Raw genomic sequence first — 27,881 nt, 5'->3', positions numbered from 1 at the left:
GATCGTACAAGGGTTTGGCAATGTCGGTTCCCATGCATCCGTTTTTGTAGTGGAAGCCGGTGCCAAACTGATCGGTGTTCAAGAATTTGACGTGTCTCTAGTAAATGAGAATGGCATTGATCCAAAGGTATGTGGCGTATTGAAAATAAATATCTCCATGATAATATTTTTTTAATTTTCTTCATATACTTAGGACTTAATGGAGTATTATGCAAAAAATAATAAATCAATCAAGGGCTATACCAAAGCCACCGAAAAAGAGGGCAGTTTGTTGGGTGAAAAATGCGATATACTAATGCCTTGCTCTACGCAAAAGGTTCTCACTGTCGAAAATGCTAACAGTGTACAAGCCAAGATGATTTTAGAAGGCGCTAATGGTCCTTCGACGCCAGCTGTCGATGAAATATTACGTAAAAAGAATGTACTCATTATACCGGATTTGTTTTGCAATGCTGGCGGTGTAACGGTATCCTACTTTGAGTACTTAAAGAATATCAATCATGTTTCTTATGGCAAAACGAATGTTAAACGCGAGAAAGCCATAATCAACGAGATCTTTAACTCCATGAATGAGTGCGAGGTAAGTGAACTTTGACCACCGTGCAAATAAGTTAATTTGTTAATATGCATTTTTTTAATTTATTTATTTAGGATAAGTTCAAGCCAAACAAAAAGTTAAAGCTCATAAGAGACTGTACGAAGGAGGCGGATATTGTAGACGCAGGACTACAAACAGTTATGGAAACTGCGGGGGCAGGCATTAAGATTGTGGCCAATGAATTCGGTCTCTGCAATGATTTACGCACCGCCGCCTTTATTTACTCGATTTCGAAGATTTTCCGAGCATTAGAATTGGAGGGCATTTCTCAGCAATAATTGCAGAATGCGTCTGAAGTCGCTAGGCGATTGTTTATTTTTACACATTTTACATTTATATATTTATAAGATCCAAAGTGTAATATCCTTTTGTATATTTTTCTTCAATTTTTAAATAAATATTTCTTTACACAAACACAAACAAAATGGCTTCTTGACAGCAACAGTTTAACAATTTAAAAAAACCCCCTACCCACTTACTACGCCAATTTTGGTGGCATTCACCACTGCAATGATTTACGCACCGCCGCCTTTATTTACTCGATTTCGAAGATTTTCCGAGCATTAGAATTGAAGGGCATTTCTCAGCAATAATTGCAGAATGCGTCTGAAGTCGCTAGGCGATTGTTTATTTTTACACATTTTACATTTATATATTTATAAGATCCAAAGTGTAATATCCTTTTGTATATTTTTCTTCAATTTTTAAATAAATATTTCTTTACACAAACACAAACAAAATGGCTTCTTGACAGCAACAGTTTAACAATTAAAAAAAAAAACCCCTACCCACTTACTACGCCAATTTTGGTGGCATTCACCACTGCAATGATTTATGCACCGCCGCCTTTATTTACTCGATTTCTATGATTTTCCTAGCCTTAGAAATGGAGGGCATTTCTCAACAATAATTACAGAATGCGTCTGAAGTCGCTTGGCGATTATTTATTTTTACAAATTTTACATTTATATATTTATAAGATCCAAAGTGTAATATCCTTTTGTATATTTTTCTTAAATTTTTAAATAAATATTTCTTTACAAAAACACAAACAGAATGGCTTCTTGACAGCAACAGTTTAACAATTAAAAAAAAAAACCCCTACCCACTTACTACGCCAATTTTGGTGGCATTCACCACTGCAATGATTTACGCACCGCCGCCTTTATTTACTCGATTTCGAAGATTTTCCGAGCATTAGAATTGGAGGGCATTTCTCAGCAATAATTGCAGAATGCGTCTGAAGTCGCTAGGCGATTGTTTATTTTTACACATTTTACATTTATATATTTATAAGATCCAAAGTGTAATATCCTTTTGTATATTTTTCTTCAATTTTTAAATAAATATTTCTTTACACAAACACAAACAAAATGGCTTCTTGACAGCAACAGTTTTACAATTAAAAAACAAAACCCCTACCCACTTACCTCTGTTTTTGGTACCCTTATATCTGTTTTTCTGTTTTTGGTAATATGGTACTCATACGACCTGTATAACCCCATTTGCGCGCCGTGAAAAAATCGGTTTTTCACCACGCGCCAATGCATCAAATGCACCAAAATGCACCAAAAAAGTGGTGAATGGTACCAAAAATCCATCCACCAAATGCACCAAAAATAGCGTAGTAAGTGGGTAGGGGTTATTATACATTATTCGTCATTTTTTACGATCCCCAAAATCCAAAATTTTTGCCAGAATAAAATAATTAACATTAAAAAAACATTAACATTAACATATTTTCAACAGAAAAAATCAAAACTTCAAAACATAAACAGTCAATATTGTCAAATTTATTTTTCTCAGTTCAGTTGATATTGAGATTTTCATAAGAACAGTTGTGTTGAACGGAGCGATTTGAATTTGTTCTCGAAGAAAATAATTACAAAAAAAAACCTGACGCAAATAATAAATAAACAAAAAATATTTTCTTACTGAATATTGTGGAATATTTATATATTCGTAATACAATTGTATACATATACATACAATATACAACAAAATCAGCGGATACCAAAATAATTGCCAAAAAAGTGAGTGCAAAAAATTTCTTACAAAAACACACAAAAAAAAATCATAACTGGGATTGCATTATCGCAAGGCAATATGTCCTTCCTTTTAAATGGTAAACTTTTACGATCTTCACTATCGAAGACAGTTTTAAACTGGACCGGACTTGGGGCTACGCGTGAAAAGCACGTGATGCCCAAGCATTTGGAAAAAATCAATAAAGACAAAGACCCACCATTTGCACACATGGTTGAGTATTATTATCACTCGGCCGCTCAGCTAATGGAGCCGATGATGATAAAGGAGCTGGAAAAGTATCCTTACATGAAGAAGGAACAGCGTGAACAACGTGTTTCCGCCATGCTTAAATTGATGGGCTGCACTACAAATCTATTGGAAGTTACCTTCCCTATAATAAGAAGTGATGGCAATTACGAGCTAATCACCGGCTATCGCGCACACCACACTAGACACAGATTACCACTCAAAGGCGGTGGGTTCAATTATATTATTGGCTATTATTTTTCTAGAAAAGCTGGTATATTCAAAAAATTTCTCAACGAATTTTCTAGAATATATGCATGTAGTTGTGTGTTTCAAGAAAATGTTCTTCCTTTTCAATGCTTCAACTGCTGATGTCTAGCATGATATATATAACTGACTGATAATATCCGTTCCTCTTTTGTAGGCATACGTTTTGCCATGGACGTCGACGCCGATGAGATACGCGCTTTGGCTTATCTGATGGCGTTTAAGACGGCTTGCGTGAATGTACCGTTTGGTGGTTCCAAGGGTGGCATACGTATCGACCCGAAGAAGTATACTGCACAAGAATTGCAAACAATTACGCGTCGCTATACAATGGAGCTAACGGGTGATTTTTTTGAGGTTAGGATTTTCATGCATTAGTATTTGACAGATCACGTGGGATTTCAGACATGGTGTCAAAGAGAAAGATGCTCAGTATGCTTTGACATTTCATCATGAATAGACTTACTAACGAGCAACGCTTGCAAATCATTGAATTTTATTACCAAAATCAGTGTTCGGTTCGAAATGTGTTTCGCGCTTTACGTCCGATTTATGGTCTACATAATCGACCAAGTGAGCAAACAATTAATGCGATTGTGACCAAGTTTCGCACTCAGTTTACTTTATTGGACATTAAACCAACCACACGAATGCGTACAGTGCGTACAGAAGAGAATATTGCGTCTGTTTCTGAGAGTGTGGCTGAAGACCGTGAAATGTCGATTCGTCGCCGTTCGCAGCAATTGGGTTTGTGTTATTCGACCACATGGAAGATTTTACGCAAAGATCTTGGTGTAAAACCGTATAAAATACAGCTCGTGCAAGAACTGAAGCCGAACGATCTGCCACAACGTCGAATTTTCAGTGAATGGGCCCTAGAAAAGTTGGCAGAAAATCCGCTTTTTTATCGACAAATTTTGTTCAGCGATGAGGCTCATTTCTGGTTGAATGGCTACGTAAATAAGCAAAATTGCCGCATTTGGGGTGAAGAGCAACCAGAAGCCGTTCAAGAACTGCCCATGCATCCCGAAAAATGCACTGTTTGGTGTGGTTTGTACGCTGGTGGAATCATTGGACCGTATTTTTTCAAAGATGCTGTTGGACGCAACGTTACGGTGAATGGCGATCGCTATCGTTCGATGCTAACAAACTTTTTGTTGCCAAAAATGGAAGAACTGAACTTGGTTGACATGTGGTTTCAACAAGATGGCGCTACATGCCACACAGCTCGCGATTCTATGGCCATTTTGAGGGAAAACTTCGGAGAACAATTCATCTCAAGAAATGGACCCGTAAGTTGGCCACCAAGATCATGCGATTTAACGCCTTTAGACTATTTTTTGTGGGGCTACGTCAAGTCTAAAGTCTACAGAAATAAGCCAGCAACTATTCCAGCTTTGGAAGACAACATTTCCGAAGAAATTCGGGCTATTCCGGCCGAAATGCTCGAAAAAGTTGCCCAAAATTGGACTTTCCGAATGGACCACCTAAGACGCAGCCGCGGTCAACATTTAAATGAAATTATCTTCAAAAAGTAAATGTCATGAACCAATCTAACGTTTCAAATAAAGAACCGGTGAGATTTTGCAAATTTTATGCGTTTTTTTTTTTTTTAAAGTTATCAAGCTCTTAAAAAATCACCCTTTATTACGTCGCAATATGATAGGTCCGGGTATAGATGTACCGGCACCAGATGTGAATACCAGCCAACGCGAGATGAGTTGGTTGGTGGATCAATATATTAAAACTTTTGGTAATTTTTTTTTATGAAATATTAGAAAACGTCTTGATAGACAAATAAATTGTTCTTCTAGGCTATAACGATGTAGATGCATTGGCCATCACGACTGGTAAGCCAGTAGAAATAGGCGGTATAAATGGTCGCACCGCCGCCACGGGACGTGGTCTATTTAAGGCGGCTGAATGTTTTATTATGGATAAAGATTGGATGGATTTATTAGGCTGGAAGACTGGTTGGAAAGATAAAACCGTGATCGTACAAGGGTTTGGCAATGTCGGTTCCCATGCATCCGTTTTTGTAGTGGAAGCCGGTGCCAAACTGATCGGTGTTCAAGAATTTGACGTGTCTCTAGTAAATGAGAATGGCATAGATCCAAAGGTATGTGGCGTATTGAAAATAAATATCTCCATGATAATATTTTTTTAATTTTCTTCATATACTTAGGACTTAATGGAGTATTATGCAAAAAATAATAAATCAATCAAGGGCTATACCAAAGCCACCGAAAAAGAGGGCAGTTTGTTGGGTGAAAAATGCGATATACTAATGCCTTGCTCTACGCAAAAGGTTCTCACTATCGAAAATGCTAACAGTGTACAAGCCAAGATGATTTTAGAAGGCGCTAATGGTCCTTCGACGCCAGCTGCCGATGAAATATTACGTAAAAAGAATGTACTCATTATACCGGATTTGTTTTGCAATGCTGGCGGTGTAACGGTATCCTACTTTGAGTACTTAAAGAATATCAATCATGTATCTTATGGCAAAATGAATGTTAAACGCGAGAAAGCCATAATCAACGAGATCTTTAACTCCATGAATGAGTGCGAGGTAAGTGAACTTTGACCACCGTGCAAATAAGTTAATTTGTTAATATGAATTTTTTTAATTTATTTATTTAGGATAAGTTCAAGCCAAACAAAAAGTTAAAGCTCATAAGAGACTGTACGAAGGAGGCGGATATTGTAGACGCAGGACTACAAACAGTTATGGAAACTGCGGGGGCAGGCATTAAGATTGTGGCCAATGAATTCGGTCTCTGCAATGATTTACGCACCGCTGCCTTTATTTACTCGATTTCTAAGATTTTCCGAGCCTTAGAAATGGAGGGCATTTCTCAACAATAATTACAGAATGCGTCTGAAGTCGCTTGGCGATTATTTATTTTTACAAATTTTACATTTATATATTTATAAGATCCAAAGTGTAATATCCTTTTGTATATTTTTCTTAAATTTTTAAATAAATATTTCTTTACAAAAACACAAACAGAATGGCTTCTTGACAGCAACAGTTTAACAATTAAAAAAAAAAACCCCTACCCACTTACTACGCCAATTTTGGTGGCATTCACCACTGCAATGATTTACGCACCGCCGCCTTTATTTACTCGATTTCTAAGATTTTCCGAGCCTTAGAAATGGAGGGCATTTCTCAGCAATAATTGCAGAATGCGTCTGAAGTCGCTAGGCGATTGTTTATTTTTACACATTTTACATTTATATATTTATAAGATCCAAAGTGTAATATCCTTTTGTATATTTTTCTTCAATTTTTAAATAAATATTTCTTTACACAAACACAAACAAAATGGCTTCTTGACAGCAACAGTTTTACAATTAAAAAACAAAACCCCTACCCACTTACCTCTGTTTTTGGTACCCTTATATCTGTTTTTCTGTTTTTGGTAATATGGTACTCATACGACCTGTATAACCCCATTTGCGCGCCGTGAAAAAATCGGGTTTTCACCACGCGTCAATGCATCAAATGCACCAAAATGCACCAAAAAAGTGGTGAATGGTACCAAAAATCCATCCACCAAATGCACCAAAAATAGCGTAGTAAGTGGGTAGGGGTTATTATGCATTATTCGGCATTTTTTTCGATCCCCAAAATCCAAAATTTTTACCAGAATAAAATAATTAACATTAAAAAAACATTAACATTAACATATTTTCAACAGAAAAAATCAAAACTTCAAAACATAAACAGTCAATATTGTCAAATTTATTTTTCTCAGTTCAGTTGATATTGAGATTTTCATAAGAACAGTTGTGTTGAACGGAGCGATTTGAATTTGTTCTCGAAGAAAATAATTACAAAAAAAAACCTGACGCAAATAATAAATAAACAAAAAATATTTTCTTACTGAATATTGTGGAATATTTATATATTCGTAATACAATTGTATATATACAATATACAACAAAATCAGCGGATACCAAAATAATTGCCGAAAAAGTGAGTGCAAAAAATTTCTTACAAAAACACACAAAAAAAAATCATAACTGGGATTGCATTATCGCAAGGCAATATGTCCTTCCTTTTAAATGGTAAACTTTTACGATCTTCACTATCGAAGACAGTTTTAAACTGGACCGGACTTGCGGCTACGCGTGAAAAGCACGTGATGCCCAAGCATTTGGAAAAAATCAATAAAGACAAAGACCCACCATTTGCACACATGGTTGAGTATTATTATCACTCGGCCGCTCAGCTAATGGAGCCGATGATGATAAAGGAGCTGGAAAAGTATCCTTACATGAAGAAGGAACAGCGTGAACAACGTGTTTCCGCCATGCTTAAATTGATGGGCTGCACTACAAATCTATTGGAAGTTACCTTCCCTATAATAAGAAGTGATGGCAATTACGAGCTAATCACCGGCTATCGCGCACACCACACTAGACACAGATTACCACTCAAAGGCGGTGGGTTCAATTATATTATTGGCTATTATTTTTCTAGAAAAGCTGGTATATTCAAAAAATTTCTCAACGAATTTTCTAGAATATATGCATGTAGTTGTGTGTTTCAAGAAAATGTTCTTCCTTTTCAATGCTTCAACTGCTTATGTCTAGCATGATATATATAACTGACTGATCATATCCGTTCCTCTTTTGTAGGCATACGTTTTGCCATGGACGTCGACGCCGATGAGATACGCGCTTTGGCTTATCTGATGGCGTTTAAGACGGCTTGCGTGAATGTACCGTTTGGTGGTTCCAAGGGTGGCATACGTATCGACCCGAAGAAGTATACTGCACAAGAATTGCAAACAATTACGCGTCGCTATACAATGGAGCTATTACGTCGCAATATGATAGGTCCGGGTATAGATGTACCGGCACCAGATGTGAATACCAGCCAACGCGAGATGAGTTGGTTGGTGGATCAATATATTAAAACTTTTGGTAATTTTTTTTTATGAAATATTAGAAAACGTCTTGATAGACAAATAAATTGTTCTTCTAGGCTATAACGATGTAGATGCATTGGCCATCACGACTGGTAAGCCAGTAGAAATAGGCGGTATAAATGGTCGCACCGCCGCCACGGGACGTGGTCTATTTAAGGCGGCTGAATGTTTTATTATGGATAAAGATTGGATGGATTTATTAGGCTGGAAGACTGGTTGGAAAGATAAAACCGTGATCGTACAAGGGTTTGGCAATGTCGGTTCCCATGCATCCGTTTTTGTAGTGGAAGCCGGTGCCAAACTGATCGGTGTTCAAGAATTTGACGTGTCTCTAGTAAATGAGAATGGCATAGATCCAAAGGTATGTGGCGTATTGAAAATAAATATCTCCATGATAATATTTTTTTAATTTTCTTCATATACTTAGGACTTAATGGAGTATTATGCAAAAAATAATAAATCAATCAAGGGCTATACCAAAGCCATCGAAAAAGAGGGCAGTTTGTTGGGTGAAAAATGCGATATACTAATGCCTTGCTCTACGCAAAAGGTTCTCACTGTCGAAAATGCTAACAGTGTACAAGCCAAGATGATTTTAGAAGGCGCTAATGGTCCTTCGACGCCAGCTGCCGATGAAATATTACGTAAAAAGAATGTACTCATTATACCGGATTTGTTTTGCAATGCTGGCGGTGTAACGGTATCCTACTTTGAGTACTTAAAGAATATCAATCATGTATCTTATGGCAAAATGAATGTTAAACGCGAGAAAGCCATAATCAACGAGATCTTTAACTCCATGAATGAGTGCGAGGTAAGTGAACTTTGACCACCGTGCAAATAAGTTAATTTGTTAATATGAATTTTTTTAATTTATTTATTTAGGATAAGTTCAAGCCAAACAAAAAGTTAAAGCTCATAAGAGACTGTACGAAGGAGGCGGATATTGTAGACGCAGGACTACAAACAGTTATGGAAACTGCGGGGGCAGGCATTAAGATTGTGGCCAATGAATTCGGTCTCTGCAATGATTTACGCACCGCTGCCTTTATTTACTCGATTTCTAAGATTTTCCGAGCCTTAGAAATGGAGGGCATTTCTCAACAATAATTACAGAATGCGTCTGAAGTCGCTTGGCGATTATTTATTTTTACAAATTTTACATTTATATATTTATAAGATCCAAAGTGTAATATCCTTTTGTATATTTTTCTTAAATTTTTAAATAAATATTTCTTTACAAAAACACAAACAGAATGGCTTCTTGACAGCAACAGTTTAACAATTAAAAAAAAAAACCCCCTACCCACTTACTACGCCAATTTTGGTGGCATTCACCACTGCAATGATTTACGCACCGCCGCCTTTATTTACTCGATTTCGAAGATTTTCCGAGCATTAGAATTGGAGGGCATTTCTCAGCAATAATTGCAGAATGCGTCTGAAGTCGCTAGGCGATTGTTTATTTTTACACATTTTACATTTATATATTTATAAGATCCAAAGTGTAATATCCTTTTGTATATTTTTCTTCAATTTTTAAATAAATATTTCTTTACACAAACACAAACAAAATGGCTTCTTGACAGCAACAGTTTTACAATTAAAAAACAAAACCCCTACCCACTTACCTCTGTTTTTGGTACCCTTATATCTGTTTTTCTGTTTTTGGTAATATGGTACTCATACGACCTGTATAACCCCATTTGCGCGCCGTGAAAAAATCGGTTTTTCACCACGCGCCAATGCATCAAATGCACCAAAATGCACCAAAAAAGTGGTGAATGGTACCAAAAATCCATCCACCAAATGCACCAAAAATAGCGTAGTAAGTGGGTAGGGGTTATTATGCATTATTCGTCATTTTTTACGATCCCCAAAATCCAAAATTTTTGCCAGAATAAAATAATTAACATTAAAAAAACATTAACATTAACATATTTTCAACAGAAAAAATCAAAACTTCAAAACATAAACAGTCAATATTGTCAAATTTATTTTTCTCAGTTCAGTTGATATTGAGATTTTCATAAGAACAGTTGTGTTGAACGGAGCGATTTGAATTTGTTCTCGAAGAAAATAATTACAAAAAAAAACCTGACGCAAATAATAAATAAACAAAAAATATTTTCTTACTGAATATTGTGGAATATTTATATATTCGTAATACAATTGTATATATACAATATACAACAAAATCAGCGGATACCAAAATAATTGCCGAAAAAGTGAGTGCAAAAAATTTCTTACAAAAACACACAAAAAAAATCATAACTGGGATTGCATTATCGCAAGGCAATATGTCCTTCCTTTTAAATGGTAAACTTTTACGATCTTCACTATCGAAGACAGTTTTAAACTGGACCGGACTTGGAGCTACGCGTGAAAAGCACGTGATGCCCAAGCATTTGGAAAAAATCAATAAAGACAAAGACCCACCATTTGCACACATGGTTGAGTATTATTATCACTCGGCCGCTCAGCTAATGGAGCCGATGATGATAAAGGAGCTGGAAAAGTATCCTTACATGAAGAAGGAACAGCGTGAACAACGTGTTTCCGCCATGCTTAAATTGATGGGCTGCACTACAAATCTATTGGAAGTTACCTTCCCTATAATAAGAAGTGATGGCAATTACGAGCTAATCACCGGCTATCGCGCACACCACACTAGACACAGATTACCACTCAAAGGCGGTGGGTTCAATTATATTATTGGCTATTATTTTTCTAGAAAAGCTGGTATATTCAAAAAATTTCTCAACGAATTTTCTAGAATATATGCATGTAGTTGTGTGTTTCAAGAAAATGTTCTTCCTTTTCAATGCTTCAACTGCTGATGTCTAGCATGATATATATAACTGACTGATAATATCCGTTCCTCTTTTGTAGGCATACGTTTTGCCATGGACGTCGACGCCGATGAGATACGCGCTTTGGCTTATCTGATGGCGTTTAAGACGGCTTGCGTGAATGTACCGTTTGGTGGTTCCAAGGGTGGCATACGTATCGACCCGAAGAAGTATACTGCACAAGAATTGCAAACAATTACGCGTCGCTATACAATGGAGCTATTACGTCGCAATATGATAGGTCCGGGTATAGATGTACCGGCACCAGATGTGAATACCAGCCAACGCGAGATGAGTTGGTTGGTGGATCAATATATTAAAACTTTTGGTAATTTTTTTTTATGAAATATTAGAAAACGTCTTGATAGACAAATAAATTGTTCTTCTAGGCTATAACGATGTAGATGCATTGGCCATCACGACTGGTAAGCCAGTAGAAATAGGCGGTATAAATGGTCGCACCGCCGCCACGGGACGTGGTCTATTTAAGGCGGCTGAATGTTTTATTATGGATAAAGATTGGATGGATTTATTAGGCTGGAAGACTGGTTGGAAAGATAAAACCGTGATCGTACAAGGGTTTGGCAATGTCGGTTCCCATGCATCCGTTTTTGTAGTGGAAGCCGGTGCCAAACTGATCGGTGTTCAAGAATTTGACGTGTCTCTAGTAAATGAGAATGGCATTGATCCAAAGGTATGTGGCGTATTGAAAATAAATATCTCCATGATAATATTTTTTTAATTTTCTTCATATACTTAGGACTTAATGGAGTATTATGCAAAAAATAATAAATCAATCAAGGGCTATACCAAAGCCACCGAAAAAGAGGGCAGTTTGTTGGGTGAAAAATGCGATATACTAATGCCTTGCTCTACGCAAAAGGTTCTCACTGTCGAAAATGCTAACAGTGTACAAGCCAAGATGATTTTAGAAGGCGCTAATGGTCCTTCGACGCCAGCTGCCGATGAAATATTACGTAAAAAGAATGTACTCATTATACCGGATTTGTTTTGCAATGCTGGCGGTGTAACGGTATCCTACTTTGAGTACTTAAAGAATATCAATCATGTATCTTATGGCAAAATGAATGTTAAACGCGAGAAAGCCATAATCAACGAGATCTTTAACTCCATGAATGAGTGCGAGGTAAGTGAACTTTGACCACCGTGCAAATAAGTTAATTTGTTAATATGAATTTTTTTAATTTATTTATTTAGGATAAGTTCAAGCCAAACAAAAAGTTAAAGCTCATAAGAGACTGTACGAAGGAGGCGGATATTGTAGACGCAGGACTACAAACAGTTATGGAAACTGCGGGGGCAGGCATTAAGATTGTGGCCAATGAATTCGGTCTCTGCAATGATTTACGCACCGCTGCCTTTATTTACTCGATTTCTAAGATTTTCCGAGCCTTAGAAATGGAGGGCATTTCTCAACAATAATTACAGAATGCGTCTGAAGTCGCTTGGCGATTATTTATTTTTACAAATTTTACATTTATATATTTATAAGATCCAAAGTGTAATATCCTTTTGTATATTTTTCTTAAATTTTTAAATAAATATTTCTTTACAAAAACACAAACAGAATGGCTTCTTGACAGCAACAGTTTAACAATTAAAAAAAAAACCCCTACCCACTTACTACGCCAATTTTGGTGGCATTCACCACTGCAATGATTTACGCACCGCCGCCTTTATTTACTCGATTTCGAAGATTTTCCGAGCATTAGAATTGGAGGGCATTTCTCAGCAATAATTGCAGAATGCGTCTGAAGTCGCTAGGCGATTGTTTATTTTTACACATTTTACATTTATATATTTATAAGATCCAAAGTGTAATATCCTTTTGTATATTTTTCTTCAATTTTTAAATAAATATTTCTTTACACAAACACAAACAAAATGGCTTCTTGACAGCAACAGTTTTACAATTAAAAAACAAAACCCCTACCCACTTACCTCTGTTTTTGGTACCCTTATATCTGTTTTTCTGTTTTTGGTAATATGGTACTCATACGACCTGTATAACCCCATTTGCGCGCCGTGAAAAAATCGGTTTTTCACCACGCGCCAATGCATCAAATGCACCAAAATGCACCAAAAAAGTGGTGAATGGTACCAAAAATCCATCCACCAAATGCACCAAAAATAGCGTAGTAAGTGGGTAGGGGTTATTATGCATTATTCGTCATTTTTTACGATCCCCAAAATCCAAAATTTTTGCCAGAATAAAATAATTAACATTAAAAAAACATTAACATTAACATATTTTCAACAGAAAAAATCAAAACTTCAAAACATAAACAGTCAATATTGTCAAATTTATTTTTCTCAGTTCAGTTGATATTGAGATTTTCATAAGAACAGTTGTGTTGAACGGAGCGATTTGAATTTGTTCTCGAAGAAAATAATTACAAAAAAAAACCTGACGCAAATAATAAATAAACAAAAAATATTTTCTTACTGAATATTGTGGAATATTTATATATTCGTAATACAATTGTATATATACAATATACAACAAAATCAGCGGATACCAAAATAATTGCCGAAAAAGTGAGTGCAAAAAATTTCTTACAAAAACACACAAAAAAAATCATAACTGGGATTGCATTATCGCAAGGCAATATGTCCTTCCTTTTAAATGGTAAACTTTTACGATCTTCACTATCGAAGACAGTTTTAAACTGGACCGGACTTGGAGCTACGCGTGAAAAGCACGTGATGCCCAAGCATTTGGAAAAAATCAATAAAGACAAAGACCCACCATTTGCACACATGGTTGAGTATTATTATCACTCGGCCGCTCAGCTAATGGAGCCGATGATGATAAAGGAGCTGGAAAAGTATCCTTACATGAAGAAGGAACAGCGTGAACAACGTGTTTCCGCCATGCTTAAATTGATGGGCTGCACTACAAATCTATTGGAAGTTACCTTCCCTATAATAAGAAGTGATGGCAATTACGAGCTAATCACCGGCTATCGCGCACACCACACTAGACACAGATTACCACTCAAAGGCGGTGGGTTCAATTATATTATTGGCTATTATTTTTCTAGAAAAGCTGGTATATTCAAAAAATTTCTCAACGAATTTTCTAGAATATATGCATGTAGTTGTGTGTTTCAAGAAAATGTTCTTCCTTTTCAATGCTTCAACTGCTGATGTCTAGCATGATATATATAACTGACTGATAATATCCGTTCCTCTTTTGTAGGCATACGTTTTGCCATGGACGTCGACGCCGATGAGATACGCGCTTTGGCTTATCTGATGGCGTTTAAGACGGCTTGCGTGAATGTACCGTTTGGTGGTTCCAAGGGTGGCATACGTATCGACCCGAAGAAGTATACTGCACAAGAATTGCAAACAATTACGCGTCGCTATACAATGGAGCTATTACGTCGCAATATGATAGGTCCGGGTATAGATGTACCGGCACCAGATGTGAATACCAGCCAACGCGAGATGAGTTGGTTGGTGGATCAATATATTAAAAATTTTGGTAATTTTTTTTTATGAAATATTAGAAAACGTCTTGATAGACAAATAAATTGTTCTTCTAGGCTATAACGATGTAGATGCATTGGCCATCACGACTGGTAAGCCAGTAGAAATAGGCGGTATAAATGGTCGCACCGCCGCCACGGGACGTGGTCTATTTAAGGCGGCTGAATGTTTTATTATGGATAAAGATTGGATGGATTTATTAGGCTGGAAGACTGGTTGGAAAGATAAAACCGTGATCGTACAAGGGTTTGGCAATGTCGGTTCCCATGCATCCGTTTTTGTAGTGGAAGCCGGTGCCAAACTGATCGGTGTTCAAGAATTTGACGTGTCTCTAGTAAATGAGAATGGCATTGATCCAAAGGTATGTGGCGTATTAAAAATAAATATCTCCATGATAATATTTTTTTAATTTTCTTCATATACTTAGGACTTAATGGAGTATTATGCAAAAAATAATAAATCAATCAAGGGCTATACCAAAGCCACCGAAAAAGAGGGCAGTTTGTTGGGTGAAAAATGCGATATACTAATGCCTTGCTCTACGCAAAAGGTTCTCACTGTCGAAAATGCTAACAGTGTACAAGCCAAGATGATTTTAGAAGGCGCTAATGGTCCTTCGACGCCAGCTGCCGATGAAATATTACGTAAAAAGAATGTACTCATTATACCGGATTTGTTTTGCAATGCTGGCGGTGTAACGGTATCCTACTTTGAGTACTTAAAGAATATCAATCATGTATCTTATGGCAAAATGAATGTTAAACGCGAGAAAGCCATAATCAACGAGATCTTTAACTCCATGAATGAGTGCGAGGTAAGTGAACTTTGACCACCGTGCAAATAAGTTAATTTGTTAATATGAATTTTTTTAATTTATTTATTTAGGATAAGTTCAAGCCAAACAAAAAGTTAAAGCTCATAAGAGACTGTACGAAGGAGGCGGATATTGTAGACGCAGGACTACAAACAGTTATGGAAACTGCGGGGGCAGGCATTAAGATTGTGGCCAATGAATTCGGTCTCTGCAATGATTTACGCACCGCTGCCTTTATTTACTCGATTTCTAAGATTTTCCGAGCCTTAGAAATGGAGGGCATTTCTCAACAATAATTACAGAATGCGTCTGAAGTCGCTTGGCGATTATTTATTTTTACAAATTTTACATTTATATATTTATAAGATCCAAAGTGTAATATCCTTTTGTATATTTTTCTTAAATTTTTAAATAAATATTTCTTTACAAAAACACAAACAGAATGGCTTCTTGACAGCAACAGTTTAACAATTAAAAAAAAAAACCCCTACCCACTTACTACGCCAATTTTGGTGGCATTCACCACTGCAATGATTTACGCACCGCCGCCTTTATTTACTCGATTTCGAAGATTTTCCGAGCATTAGAATTGGAGGGCATTTCTCAGCAATAATTGCAGAATGCGTCTGAAGTCGCTAGGCGATTGTTTATTTTTACACATTTTACATTTATATATTTATAAGATCCAAAGTGTAATATCCTTTTGTATATTTTTCTTCAATTTTTAAATAAATATTTCTTTACACAAACACAAACAAAATGGCTTCTTGACAGCAACAGTTTTACAATTAAAAAACAAAACCCCTACCCACTTACCTCTGTTTTTGGTACCCTTATATCTGTTTTTCTGTTTTTGGTAATATGGTACCTGTACCGACCTGTATAACCCCATTTGCGCGCCGTGAAAAAATCGGTTTTTCACCACGCGTCAATGCATCAAATGCACCAAAATGCACCAAAAAAGTGGTGAATGGTACCAAAAATCCATCCACCAAATGCACCAAAAATAGCGTAGTAAGTGGGTAGGGGTTATTATGCATTATTCGTCATTTTTTACGATCCCCAAAATCCAAAATTTTTGCCAGAATAAAATAATTAACATTAAAAAAACATTAACATTAACATATTTTCAACAGAAAAAATCAAAACTTCAAAACATAAACAGTCAATATTGTCAAATTTATTTTTCTCAGTTCAGTTGATATTGAGATTTTCATAAGAACAGTTGTGTTGAACGGAGCGATTTGAATTTGTTCTCGAAGAATATAATTACAAAAAAAAACCTGACGCAAATAATAAATAAACAAAAAATATTTTCTTACTGAATATTGTGGAATATTTATATATTCGTAATACAATTGTATACATATACATACAATATACAACAAAATCAGCGGATACCAAAATAATTGCCAAAAAAGTGAGTGCAAAAAATGTCTTACAAAAACACACAAAAAAAAATCATAACTGGGATTGCATTATCGCAAGGCAATATGTCCTTCCTTTTAAATGGTAAACTTTTACGATCTTCACTATCGAAGACAGTTTTAAACTGGACCGGACTTGGGGCTACGCGTGAAAAGCACGTGATGCCCAAGCATTTGGAAAAAATCAATAAAGACAAAGACCCACCATTTGCACACATGGTTGAGTATTATTATCACTCGGCCGCTCAGCTAATGGAGCCGATGATGATAAAGGAGCTGGAAAAGTATCCTTACATGAAGAAGGAACAGCGTGAACAACGTGTTTCCGCCATGCTTAAATTGATGGGCTGCACTACAAATCTATTGGAAGTTACCTTCCCTATAATAAGAAGTGATGGCAATTACGAGCTAATCACCGGCTATCGCGCACACCACACTAGACACAGATTACCACTCAAAGGCGGTGGGTTCAATTATATTATTGGCTATTATTTTTCTAGAAAAGCTGGTATGTCGGTTCCCATGCATCCGTTTTTGTAGTGGAAGCCGGTGCCAAACTGATCGGTGTTCAAGAATTTGACGTGTCTCTAGTAAATGAGAATGGCATTGATCCAAAGGTATGTGGCGTATTGAAAATAAATATCTCCATGATAATATTTTTTTAATTTTCTTCATATACTTAGGACTTAATGGAGTATTATGCAAAAAATAATAAATCAATCAAGGGCTATACCAAAGCCACCGAAAAAGAGGGCAGTTTGTTGGGTGAAAAATGCGATATACTAATGCCTTGCTCTACGCAAAAGGTTCTCACTGTCGAAAATGCTAACAGTGTACAAGCCAAGATGATTTTAGAAGGCGCTAATGGTCCTTCGACGCCAGCTGCCGATGAAATATTACGTAAAAAGAATGTACTCATTATACCGGATTTGTTTTGCAATGCTGGCGGTGTAACGGTATCCTACTTTGAGTACTTAAAGAATATCAATCATGTATCTTATGGCAAAATGAATGTTAAACGCGAGAAAGCCATAATCAACGAGATCTTTAACTCCATGAATGAGTGCGAGGTAAGTGAACTTTGACCACCGTGCAAATAAGTTAATTTGTTAATATGAATTTTTTTTAATTTATTTATTTAGGATAAGTTCAAGCCAAACAAAAAGTTAAAGCTCATAAGAGACTGTACGAAGGAGGCGGATATTGTAGACGCAGGACTACAAACAGTTATGGAAACTGCGGGGGCAGGCATTAAGATTGTGGCCAATGAATTCGGTCTCTGCAATGATTTACGCACCGCTGCCTTTATTTACTCGATTTCTAAGATTTTCCGAGCCTTAGAAATGGAGGGCATTTCTCAACAATAATTACAGAATGCGTCTGAAGTCGCTTGGCGATTATTTATTTTTACAAATTTTACATTTATATATTTATAAGATCCAAAGTGTAATATCCTTTTGTATATTTTTCTTAAATTTTTAAATAAATATTTCTTTACAAAAACACAAACAGAATGGCTTCTTGACAGCAACAGTTTAACAATTAAAAAAAAAACCCCTACCCACTTACTACGCCAATTTTGGTGGCATTCACCACTGCAATGATTTACGCACCGCCGCCTTTATTTACTCGATTTCGAAGATTTTCCGAGCATTAGAATTGGAGGGCATTTCTCAGCAATAATTGCAGAATGCGTCTGAAGTCGCTAGGCGATTGTTTATTTTTACACATTTTACATTTATATATTTATAAGATCCAAAGTGTAATATCCTTTTGTATATTTTTCTTCAATTTTTAAATAAATATTTCTTTACACAAACACAAACAAAATGGCTTCTTGACAGCAACAGTTTTACAATTAAAAAACAAAACCCCTACCCACTTACCTCTGTTTTTGGTACCCTTATATCTGTTTTTCTGTTTTTGGTAATATGGTACTCATACGACCTGTATAACCCCATTTGCGCGCCGTGAAAAAATCGGTTTTTCACCACGCGCCAATGCATCAAATGCACCAAAATGCACCAAAAAAGTGGTGAATGGTACCAAAAATCCATCCACCAAATGCACCAAAAATAGCGTAGTAAGTGGGTAGGGGTTATTATGCATTATTCGTCATTTTTTACGATCCCCAAAATCCAAAATTTTTGCCAGAATAAAATAATTAACATTAAAAAAACATTAACATTAACATATTTTCAACAGAAAAAATCAAAACTTCAAAACATAAACAGTCAATATTGTCAAATTTATTTTTCTCAGTTCAGTTGATATTGAGATTTTCATAAGAACAGTTGTGTTGAACGGAGCGATTTGAATTTGTTCTCGAAGAAAATAATTACAAAAAAAAACCTGACGCAAATAATAAATAAACAAAAAATATTTTCTTACTGAATATTGTGGAATATTTATATATTCGTAATACAATTGTATATATACAATATACAACAAAATCAGCGGATACCAAAATAATTGCCGAAAAAGTGAGTGCAAAAAATTTCTTACAAAAACACACAAAAAAAATCATAACTGGGATTGCATTATCGCAAGGCAATATGTCCTTCCTTTTAAATGGTAAACTTTTACGATCTTCACTATCGAAGACAGTTTTAAACTGGACCGGACTTGGAGCTACGCGTGAAAAGCACGTGATGCCCAAGCATTTGGAAAAAATCAATAAAGACAAAGACCCACCATTTGCACACATGGTTGAGTATTATTATCACTCGGCCGCTCAGCTAATGGAGCCGATGATGATAAAGGAGCTGGAAAAGTATCCTTACATGAAGAAGGAACAGCGTGAACAACGTGTTTCCGCCATGCTTAAATTGATGGGCTGCACTACAAATCTATTGGAAGTTACCTTCCCTATAATAAGAAGTGATGGCAATTACGAGCTAATCACCGGCTATCGCGCACACCACACTAGACACAGATTACCACTCAAAGGCGGTGGGTTCAATTATATTATTGGCTATTATTTTTCTAGAAAAGCTGGTATATTCAAAAAATTTCTCAACGAATTTTCTAGAATATATGCATGTAGTTGTGTGTTTCAAGAAAATGTTCTTCCTTTTCAATGCTTCAACTGCTGATGTCTAGCATGATATATATAACTGACTGATAATATCCGTTCCTCTTTTGTAGGCATACGTTTTGCCATGGACGTCGACGCCGATGAGATACGCGCTTTGGCTTATCTGATGGCGTTTAAGACGGCTTGCGTGAATGTACCGTTTGGTGGTTCCAAGGGTGGCATACGTATCGACCCGAAGAAGTATACTGCACAAGAATTGCAAACAATTACGCGTCGCTATACAATGGAGCTATTACGTCGCAATATGATAGGTCCGGGTATAGATGTACCGGCACCAGATGTGAATACCAGCCAACGCGAGATGAGTTGGTTGGTGGATCAATATATTAAAACTTTTGGTAATTTTTTTTTATGAAATATTAGAAAACGTCTTGATAGACAAATAAATTGTTCTTCTAGGCTATAACGATGTAGATGCATTGGCCATCACGACTGGTAAGCCAGTAGAAATAGGCGGTTTAAATGGTCGCACCGCCGCCACGGGACGTGGTCTATTTAAGGCGGCTGAATGTTTTATTATGGATAAAGATTGGATGGATTTATTAGGCTGGAAGACTGGTTGGAAAGATAAAACCGTGATCGTACAAGGGTTTGGCAATGTCGGTTCCCATGCATCCGTTTTTGTAGTGGAAGCCGGTGCCAAACTGATCGGTGTTCAAGAATTTGACGTGTCTCTAGTAAATGAGAATGGCATTGATCCAAAGGTATGTGGCGTATTGAAAATAAATATCTCCATGATAATATTTTTTTAATTTTCTTCATATACTTAGGACTTAATGGAGTATTATGCAAAAAATAATAAATCAATCAAGGGCTATACCAAAGCCACCGAAAAAGAGGGCAGTTTGTTGGGTGAAAAATGCGATATACTAATGCCTTGCTCTACGCAAAAGGTTCTCACTGTCGAAAATGCTAACAGTGTACAAGCCAAGATGATTTTAGAAGGCGCTAATGGTCCTTCGACGCCAGCTGCCGATGAAATATTACGTAAAAAGAATGTACTCATTATACCGGATTTGTTTTGCAATGCTGGCGGTGTAACGGTATCCTACTTTGAGTACTTAAAGAATATCAATCATGTATCTTATGGCAAAATGAATGTTAAACGCGAGAAAGCCATAATCAACGAGATCTTTAACTCCATGAATGAGTGCGAGGTAAGTGAACTTTGACCACCGTGCAAATAAGTTAATTTGTTAATATGAATTTTTTTAATTTATTTATTTAGGATAAGTTCAAGCCAAACAAAAAGTTAAAGCTCATAAGAGACTGTACGAAGGAGGCGGATATTGTAGACGCAGGACTACAAACAGTTATGGAAACTGCGGGGGCAGGCATTAAGATTGTGGCCAATGAATTCGGTCTCTGCAATGATTTACGCACCGCTGCCTTTATTTACTCGATTTCTAAGATTTTCCGAGCCTTAGAAATGGAGGGCATTTCTCAACAATAATTACAGAATGCGTCTGAAGTCGCTTGGCGATTATTTATTTTTACAAATTTTACATTTATATATTTATAAGATCCAAAGTGTAATATCCTTTTGTATATTTTTCTTCAATTTTTAAATAAATATTTCTTTACACAAACACAAACAAAATGGCTTCTTGACAGCAACAGTTTAACAATTTAAAAAAACCCCCTACCCACTTACTACGCCAATTTTGGTGGCATTCACCACTGCAATGATTTACGCACCGCCGCCTTTATTTACTCGATTTCGAAGATTTTCCGAGCATTAGAATTGAAGGGCATTTCTCAGCAATAATTGCAGAATGCGTCTGAAGTCGCTAGGCGATTGTTTATTTTTACACATTTTACATTTATATATTTATAAGATCCAAAGTGTAATATCCTTTTGTATATTTTTCTTCAATTTTTAAATAAATATTTCTTTACACAAACACAAACAAAATGGCTTCTTGACAGCAACAGTTTTACAATTAAAAAACAAAACCCCTACCCACTTACCTCTGTTTTTGGTACCCTTATATCTGTTTTTCTGTTTTTGGTAATATGGTACTCATACGACCTGTATAACCCCATTTGCGCGCCGTGAAAAAATCGGTTTTTCACCACGCGCCAATGCATCAAATGCACCAAAATGCACCAAAAAAGTGGTGAATGGTACCAAAAATCCATCCACCAAATGCACCAAAAATAGCGTAGTAAGTGGGTAGGGGTTATTATGCATTATTCGGCATTTTTTACGATCCCCAAAATCCAAAATTTTTGCCAGAATAAAATAATTAACATTAAAAAAACATTAACATTAACATATTTTCAACAGAAAAAATCAAAACTTCAAAACATAAACAGTCAATATTGTCAAATTTATTTTTCTCAGTTCAGTTGATATTGAGATTTTCATAAGAACAGTTGTGTTGAACGGAGCGATTTGAATTTGTTCTCGAAGAAAATAATTACAAAAAAAAACCTGACGCAAATAATAAATAAACAAAAAATATTTTCTTACTGAATATTGTGGAATATTTATATATTCGTAATACAATTGTATATATACAATATACAACAAAATCAGCGGATACCAAAATAATTGCCGAAAAAGTGAGTGCAAAAAATTTCTTACAAAAACACACAAAAAAAAATCATAACTGGGATTGCATTATCGCAAGGCAATATGTCCTTCCTTTTAAATGGTAAACTTTTACGATCTTCACTATCGAAGACAGTTTTAAACTGGACCGGACTTGGGGCTACGCGTGAACAGCACGTGATGCCCAAGCATTTGGAAAAAATCAATAAAGACAAAGACCCACCATTTGCACACATGGTTGAGTATTATTATCACTCGGCCGCTCAGCTAATGGAGCCGATGATGATAAAGGAGCTGGAAAAGTATCCTTACATGAAGAAGGAACAGCGTGAACAACGTGTTTCCGCCATGCTTAAATTGATGGGCTGCACTACAAATCTATTGGAAGTTACCTTCCCTATAATAAGAAGTGATGGCAATTACGAGCTAATCACCGGCTATCGCGCACACCACACTAGACACAGATTACCACTCAAAGGCGGTGGGTTCAATTATATTATTGGCTATTATTTTTCTAGAAAAGCTGGTATATTCAAAAAATTTCTCAACGAATTTTCTAGAATATATGCATGTAGTTGTGTGTTTCAAGAAAATGTTCTTCCTTTTCAATGCTTCAACTGCTGATGTCTAGCATGATATATATAACTGACTGATCATATCCGTTCCTCTTTTGTAGGCATACGTTTTGCCATGGACGTCGACGCCGATGAGATACGCGCTTTAGCTTATCTGATGGCGTTTAAGACGGCTTGCGTGAATGTACCGTTTGGTGGTTCCAAGGGTGGCATACGTATCGACCCGAAGAAGTATACTGCACAAGAATTGCAAACAATTACGCGTCGCTATACAATGGAGCTATTACGTCGCAATATGATAGGTCCGGGTATAGATGTACCGGCACCAGATGTGAATACCAGCCAACGCGAGATGAGTTGGTTGGTGGATCAATATATTAAAACTTTTGGTAATTTTTTTTTATGAAATATTAGAAAACGTCTTGATAGACAAATAAATTGTTCTTCTAGGCTATAACGATGTAGATGCATTGGCCATCACGACTGGTAAGCCAGTAGAAATAGGCGGTATAAATGGTCGCACCGCCGCCACGGGACGTGGTCTATTTAAGGCGGCTGAATGTTTTATTATGGATAAAGATTGGATGGATTTATTAGGCTGGAAGACTGGTTGGAAAGATAAAACCGTGATCGTACAAGGGTTTGGCAATGTCGGTTCCCATGCATCCGTTTTTGTAGTGGAAGCCGGTGCCAAACTGATCGGTGTTCAAGAATTTGACGTGTCTCTAGTAAATGAGAATGGCATAGATCCAAAGGTATGTGGCGTATTGAAAATAAATATCTCCATGATAATATTTTTTTAATTTTCTTCATATACTTAGGACTTAATGGAGTATTATGCAAAAAATAATAAATCAATCAAGGGCTATACCAAAGCCACCGAAAAAGAGGGCAGTTTGTTGGGTGAAAAATGCGATATACTAATGCCTTGCTCTACGCAAAAGGTTCTCACTGTCGAAAATGCTAACAGTGTACAAGCCAAGATGATTTTAGAAGGCGCTAATGGTCCTTCGACGCCAGCTGCCGATGAAATATTACGTAAAAAGAATGTACTCATTATACCGGATTTGTTTTGCAATGCTGGCGGTGTAACGGTATCCTACTTTGAGTACTTAAAGAATATCAATCATGTATCTTATGGCAAAATGAATGTTAAACGCGAGAAAGCCATAATCAACGAGATCTTTAACTCCATGAATGAGTGCGAGGTAAGTGAACTTTGACCACCGTGCAAATAAGTTAATTTATTAATATGAATTTTTTTAATTTATTTATTTAGGATAAGTTCAAGCCAAACAAAAAGTTAAAGCTCATAAGAGACTGTACGAAGGAGGCGGATATTGTGGACGCAGGACTACAAACAGTTATGGAAACTGCGGGGGCAGGCATTAAGATTGTGGCCAATGAATTCGGTCTCTGCAATGATTTACGCACCGCTGCCTTTATTTACTCGATTTCTAAGATTTTCCGAGCCTTAGAAATGGAGGGCATTTCTCAACAATAATTACAGAATGCGTCTGAAGTCGCTTGGCGATTATTTATTTTTACAAATTTTACATTTATATATTTATAAGATCCAAAGTGTAATATCCTTTTGTATATTTTTCTTAAATTTTTAAATAAATATTTCTTTACAAAAACACAAACAGAATGGCTTCTTGACAGCAACAGTTTAACAATTAAAAAAAAAAAACCCCTACCCACTTACTACGCCAATTTTGGTGGCATTCACCACTGCAATGATTTACGCACCGCCGCCTTTATTTACTCGATTTCGAAGATTTTCCGAGCATTAGAATTGGAGGGCATTTCTCAGCAATAATTGCAGAATGCGTCTGAAGTCGCTAGGCGATTGTTTATTTTTACACATTTTACATTTATATATTTATAAGATCCAAAGTGTAATATCCTTTTGTATATTTTTCTTCAATTTTTAAATAAATATTTCTTTACACAAACACAAACAAAATGGCTTCTTGACAGCAACAGTTTTACAATTAAAAAACAAAACCCCTACCCACTTACCTCTGTTTTTGGTACCCTTATATCTGTTTTTCTGTTTTTGGTAATATGGTACTCATACGACCTGTATAACCCCATTTGCGCGCCGTGAAAAAATCGGTTTTTCACCACGCGTCAATGCATCACATGCACCAAAATGCACCAAAAAAGTGGTGAATGGTACCAAAAATCCATCCACCAAATGCACCAAAAATAGCGTAGTAAGTGGGTAGGGGTTATTATGCATTATTCGTCATTTTTTACGATCCCCAAAATCCAAAATTTTTGCCAGAATAAAATAATTAACATTAAAAAAACATTACCATTAACATATTTTCAACAGAAAAAATCAAAACTGCAAAACATACACAGTCAATACAATACAATACAAAATACAATACAATACAATAATAAATACAAAAAAAAACCTGACGCAAATAATAAATAAACAAAAAATATTTTCTTACTGAATATTGTGGAATATTTATATATTCGTAATACAATTGTATATATACAATATACAACAAAATCAGCGGATACCAAAATAATTGCCGAAAAAGTGAGTGCAAAAAATTTCTTACAAAAACACACAAAAAAAAATCATAACTGGGATTGCATTATCGCAAGGCAATATGTCCTTCCTTTTAAATGGTAAACTTTTACGATCTTCACTATCGAAGACAGTTTTAAACTGGACCGGACTTGGGGCTACGCGTGAAAAGCACGTGATGCCCAAGCATTTGGAAAAAATCAATAAAGACAAAGACCCACCATTTGCACACATGGTTGAGTATTATTATCACTCGGCCGCTCAGCTAATGGAGCCGATGATGATAAAGGAGCTGGAAAAGTATCCTTACATGAAGAAGGAACAGCGTGAACAACGTGTTTCCGCCATGCTTAAATTGATGGGCTGCACTACAAATCTATTGGAAGTTACCTTCCCTATAATAAGAAGTGATGGCAATTATGAGCTAATCACCGGCTATCGCGCACACCACACTAGACACAGATTACCACTCAAAGGCGGTGGGTTCAATTATATTATTGGCTATTATTTTTCTAGAAAAGCTGGTATATTCAAAAAATTTCTCAACGAATTTTCTAGAATATATGCATGTAGTTGTGTGTTTCAAGAAAATGTTCTTCCTTTTCAATGCTTCAACTGCTGATGTCTAGCATGATATATATAACTGACTGATCATATCCGTTCCTCTTTTGTAGGCATACGTTTTGCCATGGACGTCGACGCCGATGAGATACGCGCTTTGGCTTATCTGATGGCGTTTAAGACGGCTTGCGTGAATGTACCGTTTGGTGGTTCCAAGGGTGGCATACGTATCGACCCGAAGAAGTATACTGCACAAGAATTGCAAACAATTACGCGTCGCTATACAATGGAGCTATTACGTCGCAATATGATAGGTCCGGGTATAGATGTACCGGCACCATATGTGAATACCAGCCAACGCGAGATGAGTTGGTTGGTGGATCAATATATTAAAACTTTTGGTAATTTTTTTTATGAAATATTAGAAAACGTCTTGATAGACAAATAAATTGTTCTTCTAGGCTATAACGATGTAGATGCATTGGCCATCACGACTGGTAAGCCAGTAGAAATAGGCGGTATAAATGGTCGCACCGCCGCCACGGGACGTGGTCTATTTAAGGCGGCTGAATGTTTTATTATGGATAAAGATTAGATGGATTTATTAGGCTGGAAGACTGGTTGGAAAGATAAAACCGTGATCGTACAAGGGTTTGGCAATGTCGGTTGCCATGCATCCGTTTTTGTAGTGGAAGCCGGTGCCAAACTGATCGGTGTTCAAGAATTTGACGTGTCTCTAGTAAATGAGAATGGCATTGATCCAAAGGTATGTGGCGTATTGAAAATAAATATCTCCATGATAATATTTTTTTAATTTTCTTCATATACTTAGGACTTAATGGAGTATTATGCAAAAAATAATAAATCAATCAAGGGCTATACCAAAGCCACCGAAAAAGAGGGCAGTTTGTTGGGTGAAAAATGCGATATACTAATGCCTTGCTCTACGCAAAAGGTTCTCACTGTCGAAAATGCTAACAGTGTACAAGCCAAGATGATTTTAGAAGGCGCTAATGGTCCTTCGACGCCAGCTGCCGATGAAATATTACGTAAAAAGAATGTACTCATTATACCGGATTTGTTTTGCAATGCTGGCGGTGTAACGGTATCCTACTTTGAGTACTTAAAGAATATCAATCATGTATCTTATGGCAAAATGAATGTTAAACGCGAGAAAGCCATAATCAACGAGATCTTTAACTCCATGAATGAGTGCGAGGTAAGTGAACTTTGACCACCGTGCAAATAAGTTAATTTGTTAATATGAATTTTTTTAATTTATTTATTTAGGATAAGTTCAAGCCAAACAAAAAGTTAAAGCTCATAAGAGACTGTACGAAGGAGGTGGATATTGTAGACGCAGGACTACAAACAGTTATGGAAACTGCGGGGGCAGGCATTAAGATTGTGGCCAATGAATTCGGTCTCTGCAATGATTTACGCACCGCTGCCTTTATTTACTCGATTTCTAAAATTTTCCGAGCCTTAGAAATGGAGGGCATTTCTCAACAATAATTACAGAATGCGTCTGAAGTCGCTTGGCGATTATTTATTTTTACAAATTTTACATTTATATATTTATAAGATCCAAAGTGTAATATCCTTTTGTATATTTTTCTTAAATTTTTAAATAAATATTTCTTTACAAAAACACAAACAGAATGGCTTCTTGACAGCAACAGTTTAACAATTAAAAAAAAACCCCTACCCACTTACTACGCCAATTTTGGTGGCATTCACCACTGCAATGATTTACGCACCGCCGCCTTTATTTACTCGATTTCGAAGATTTTCCGAGCATTAGAATTGGAGGGCATTTCTCAGCAATAATTGCAGAATGCGTCTGAAG

The 27,881-nt window shown here is 36.3% G+C and overlaps 2 protein-coding genes across 2 annotated transcripts; both read left to right on the top strand.

The window, feature by feature from the left end:
- Window positions 1-10,478: 10,478 nt before the first annotated feature.
- Window positions 10,479-12,377, top strand: LOC128923617 (glutamate dehydrogenase, mitochondrial-like). The gene is given in 5 exon segments (XM_054235856.1): window positions 10,479-10,779; window positions 10,975-11,262; window positions 11,324-11,628; window positions 11,695-12,111; window positions 12,165-12,377. Coding segments are annotated over 5 exon segments (1,524 nt in total).
- A 10,148-nt stretch (window positions 12,378-22,525) lies between these two features.
- LOC128923618 (glutamate dehydrogenase, mitochondrial-like) lies at window positions 22,526-24,424 on the top strand. Its single transcript, XM_054235858.1, is given in 5 exon segments — window positions 22,526-22,826; window positions 23,022-23,309; window positions 23,371-23,675; window positions 23,742-24,158; window positions 24,212-24,424. Coding segments are annotated over 5 exon segments (1,524 nt in total).
- The last annotated feature ends 3,457 nt before the right edge of the window (window positions 24,425-27,881 follow it).

The sequence above is a fragment of the Zeugodacus cucurbitae genome, unplaced genomic scaffold (assembly GCF_028554725.1).
Source record: "Zeugodacus cucurbitae isolate PBARC_wt_2022May unplaced genomic scaffold, idZeuCucr1.2 ctg00000019.1, whole genome shotgun sequence".
Lineage (NCBI taxonomy): Eukaryota > Metazoa > Arthropoda > Insecta > Diptera > Tephritidae > Zeugodacus > Zeugodacus cucurbitae.
This window is presented reverse-complemented; position numbering and strand designations above follow the sequence as displayed.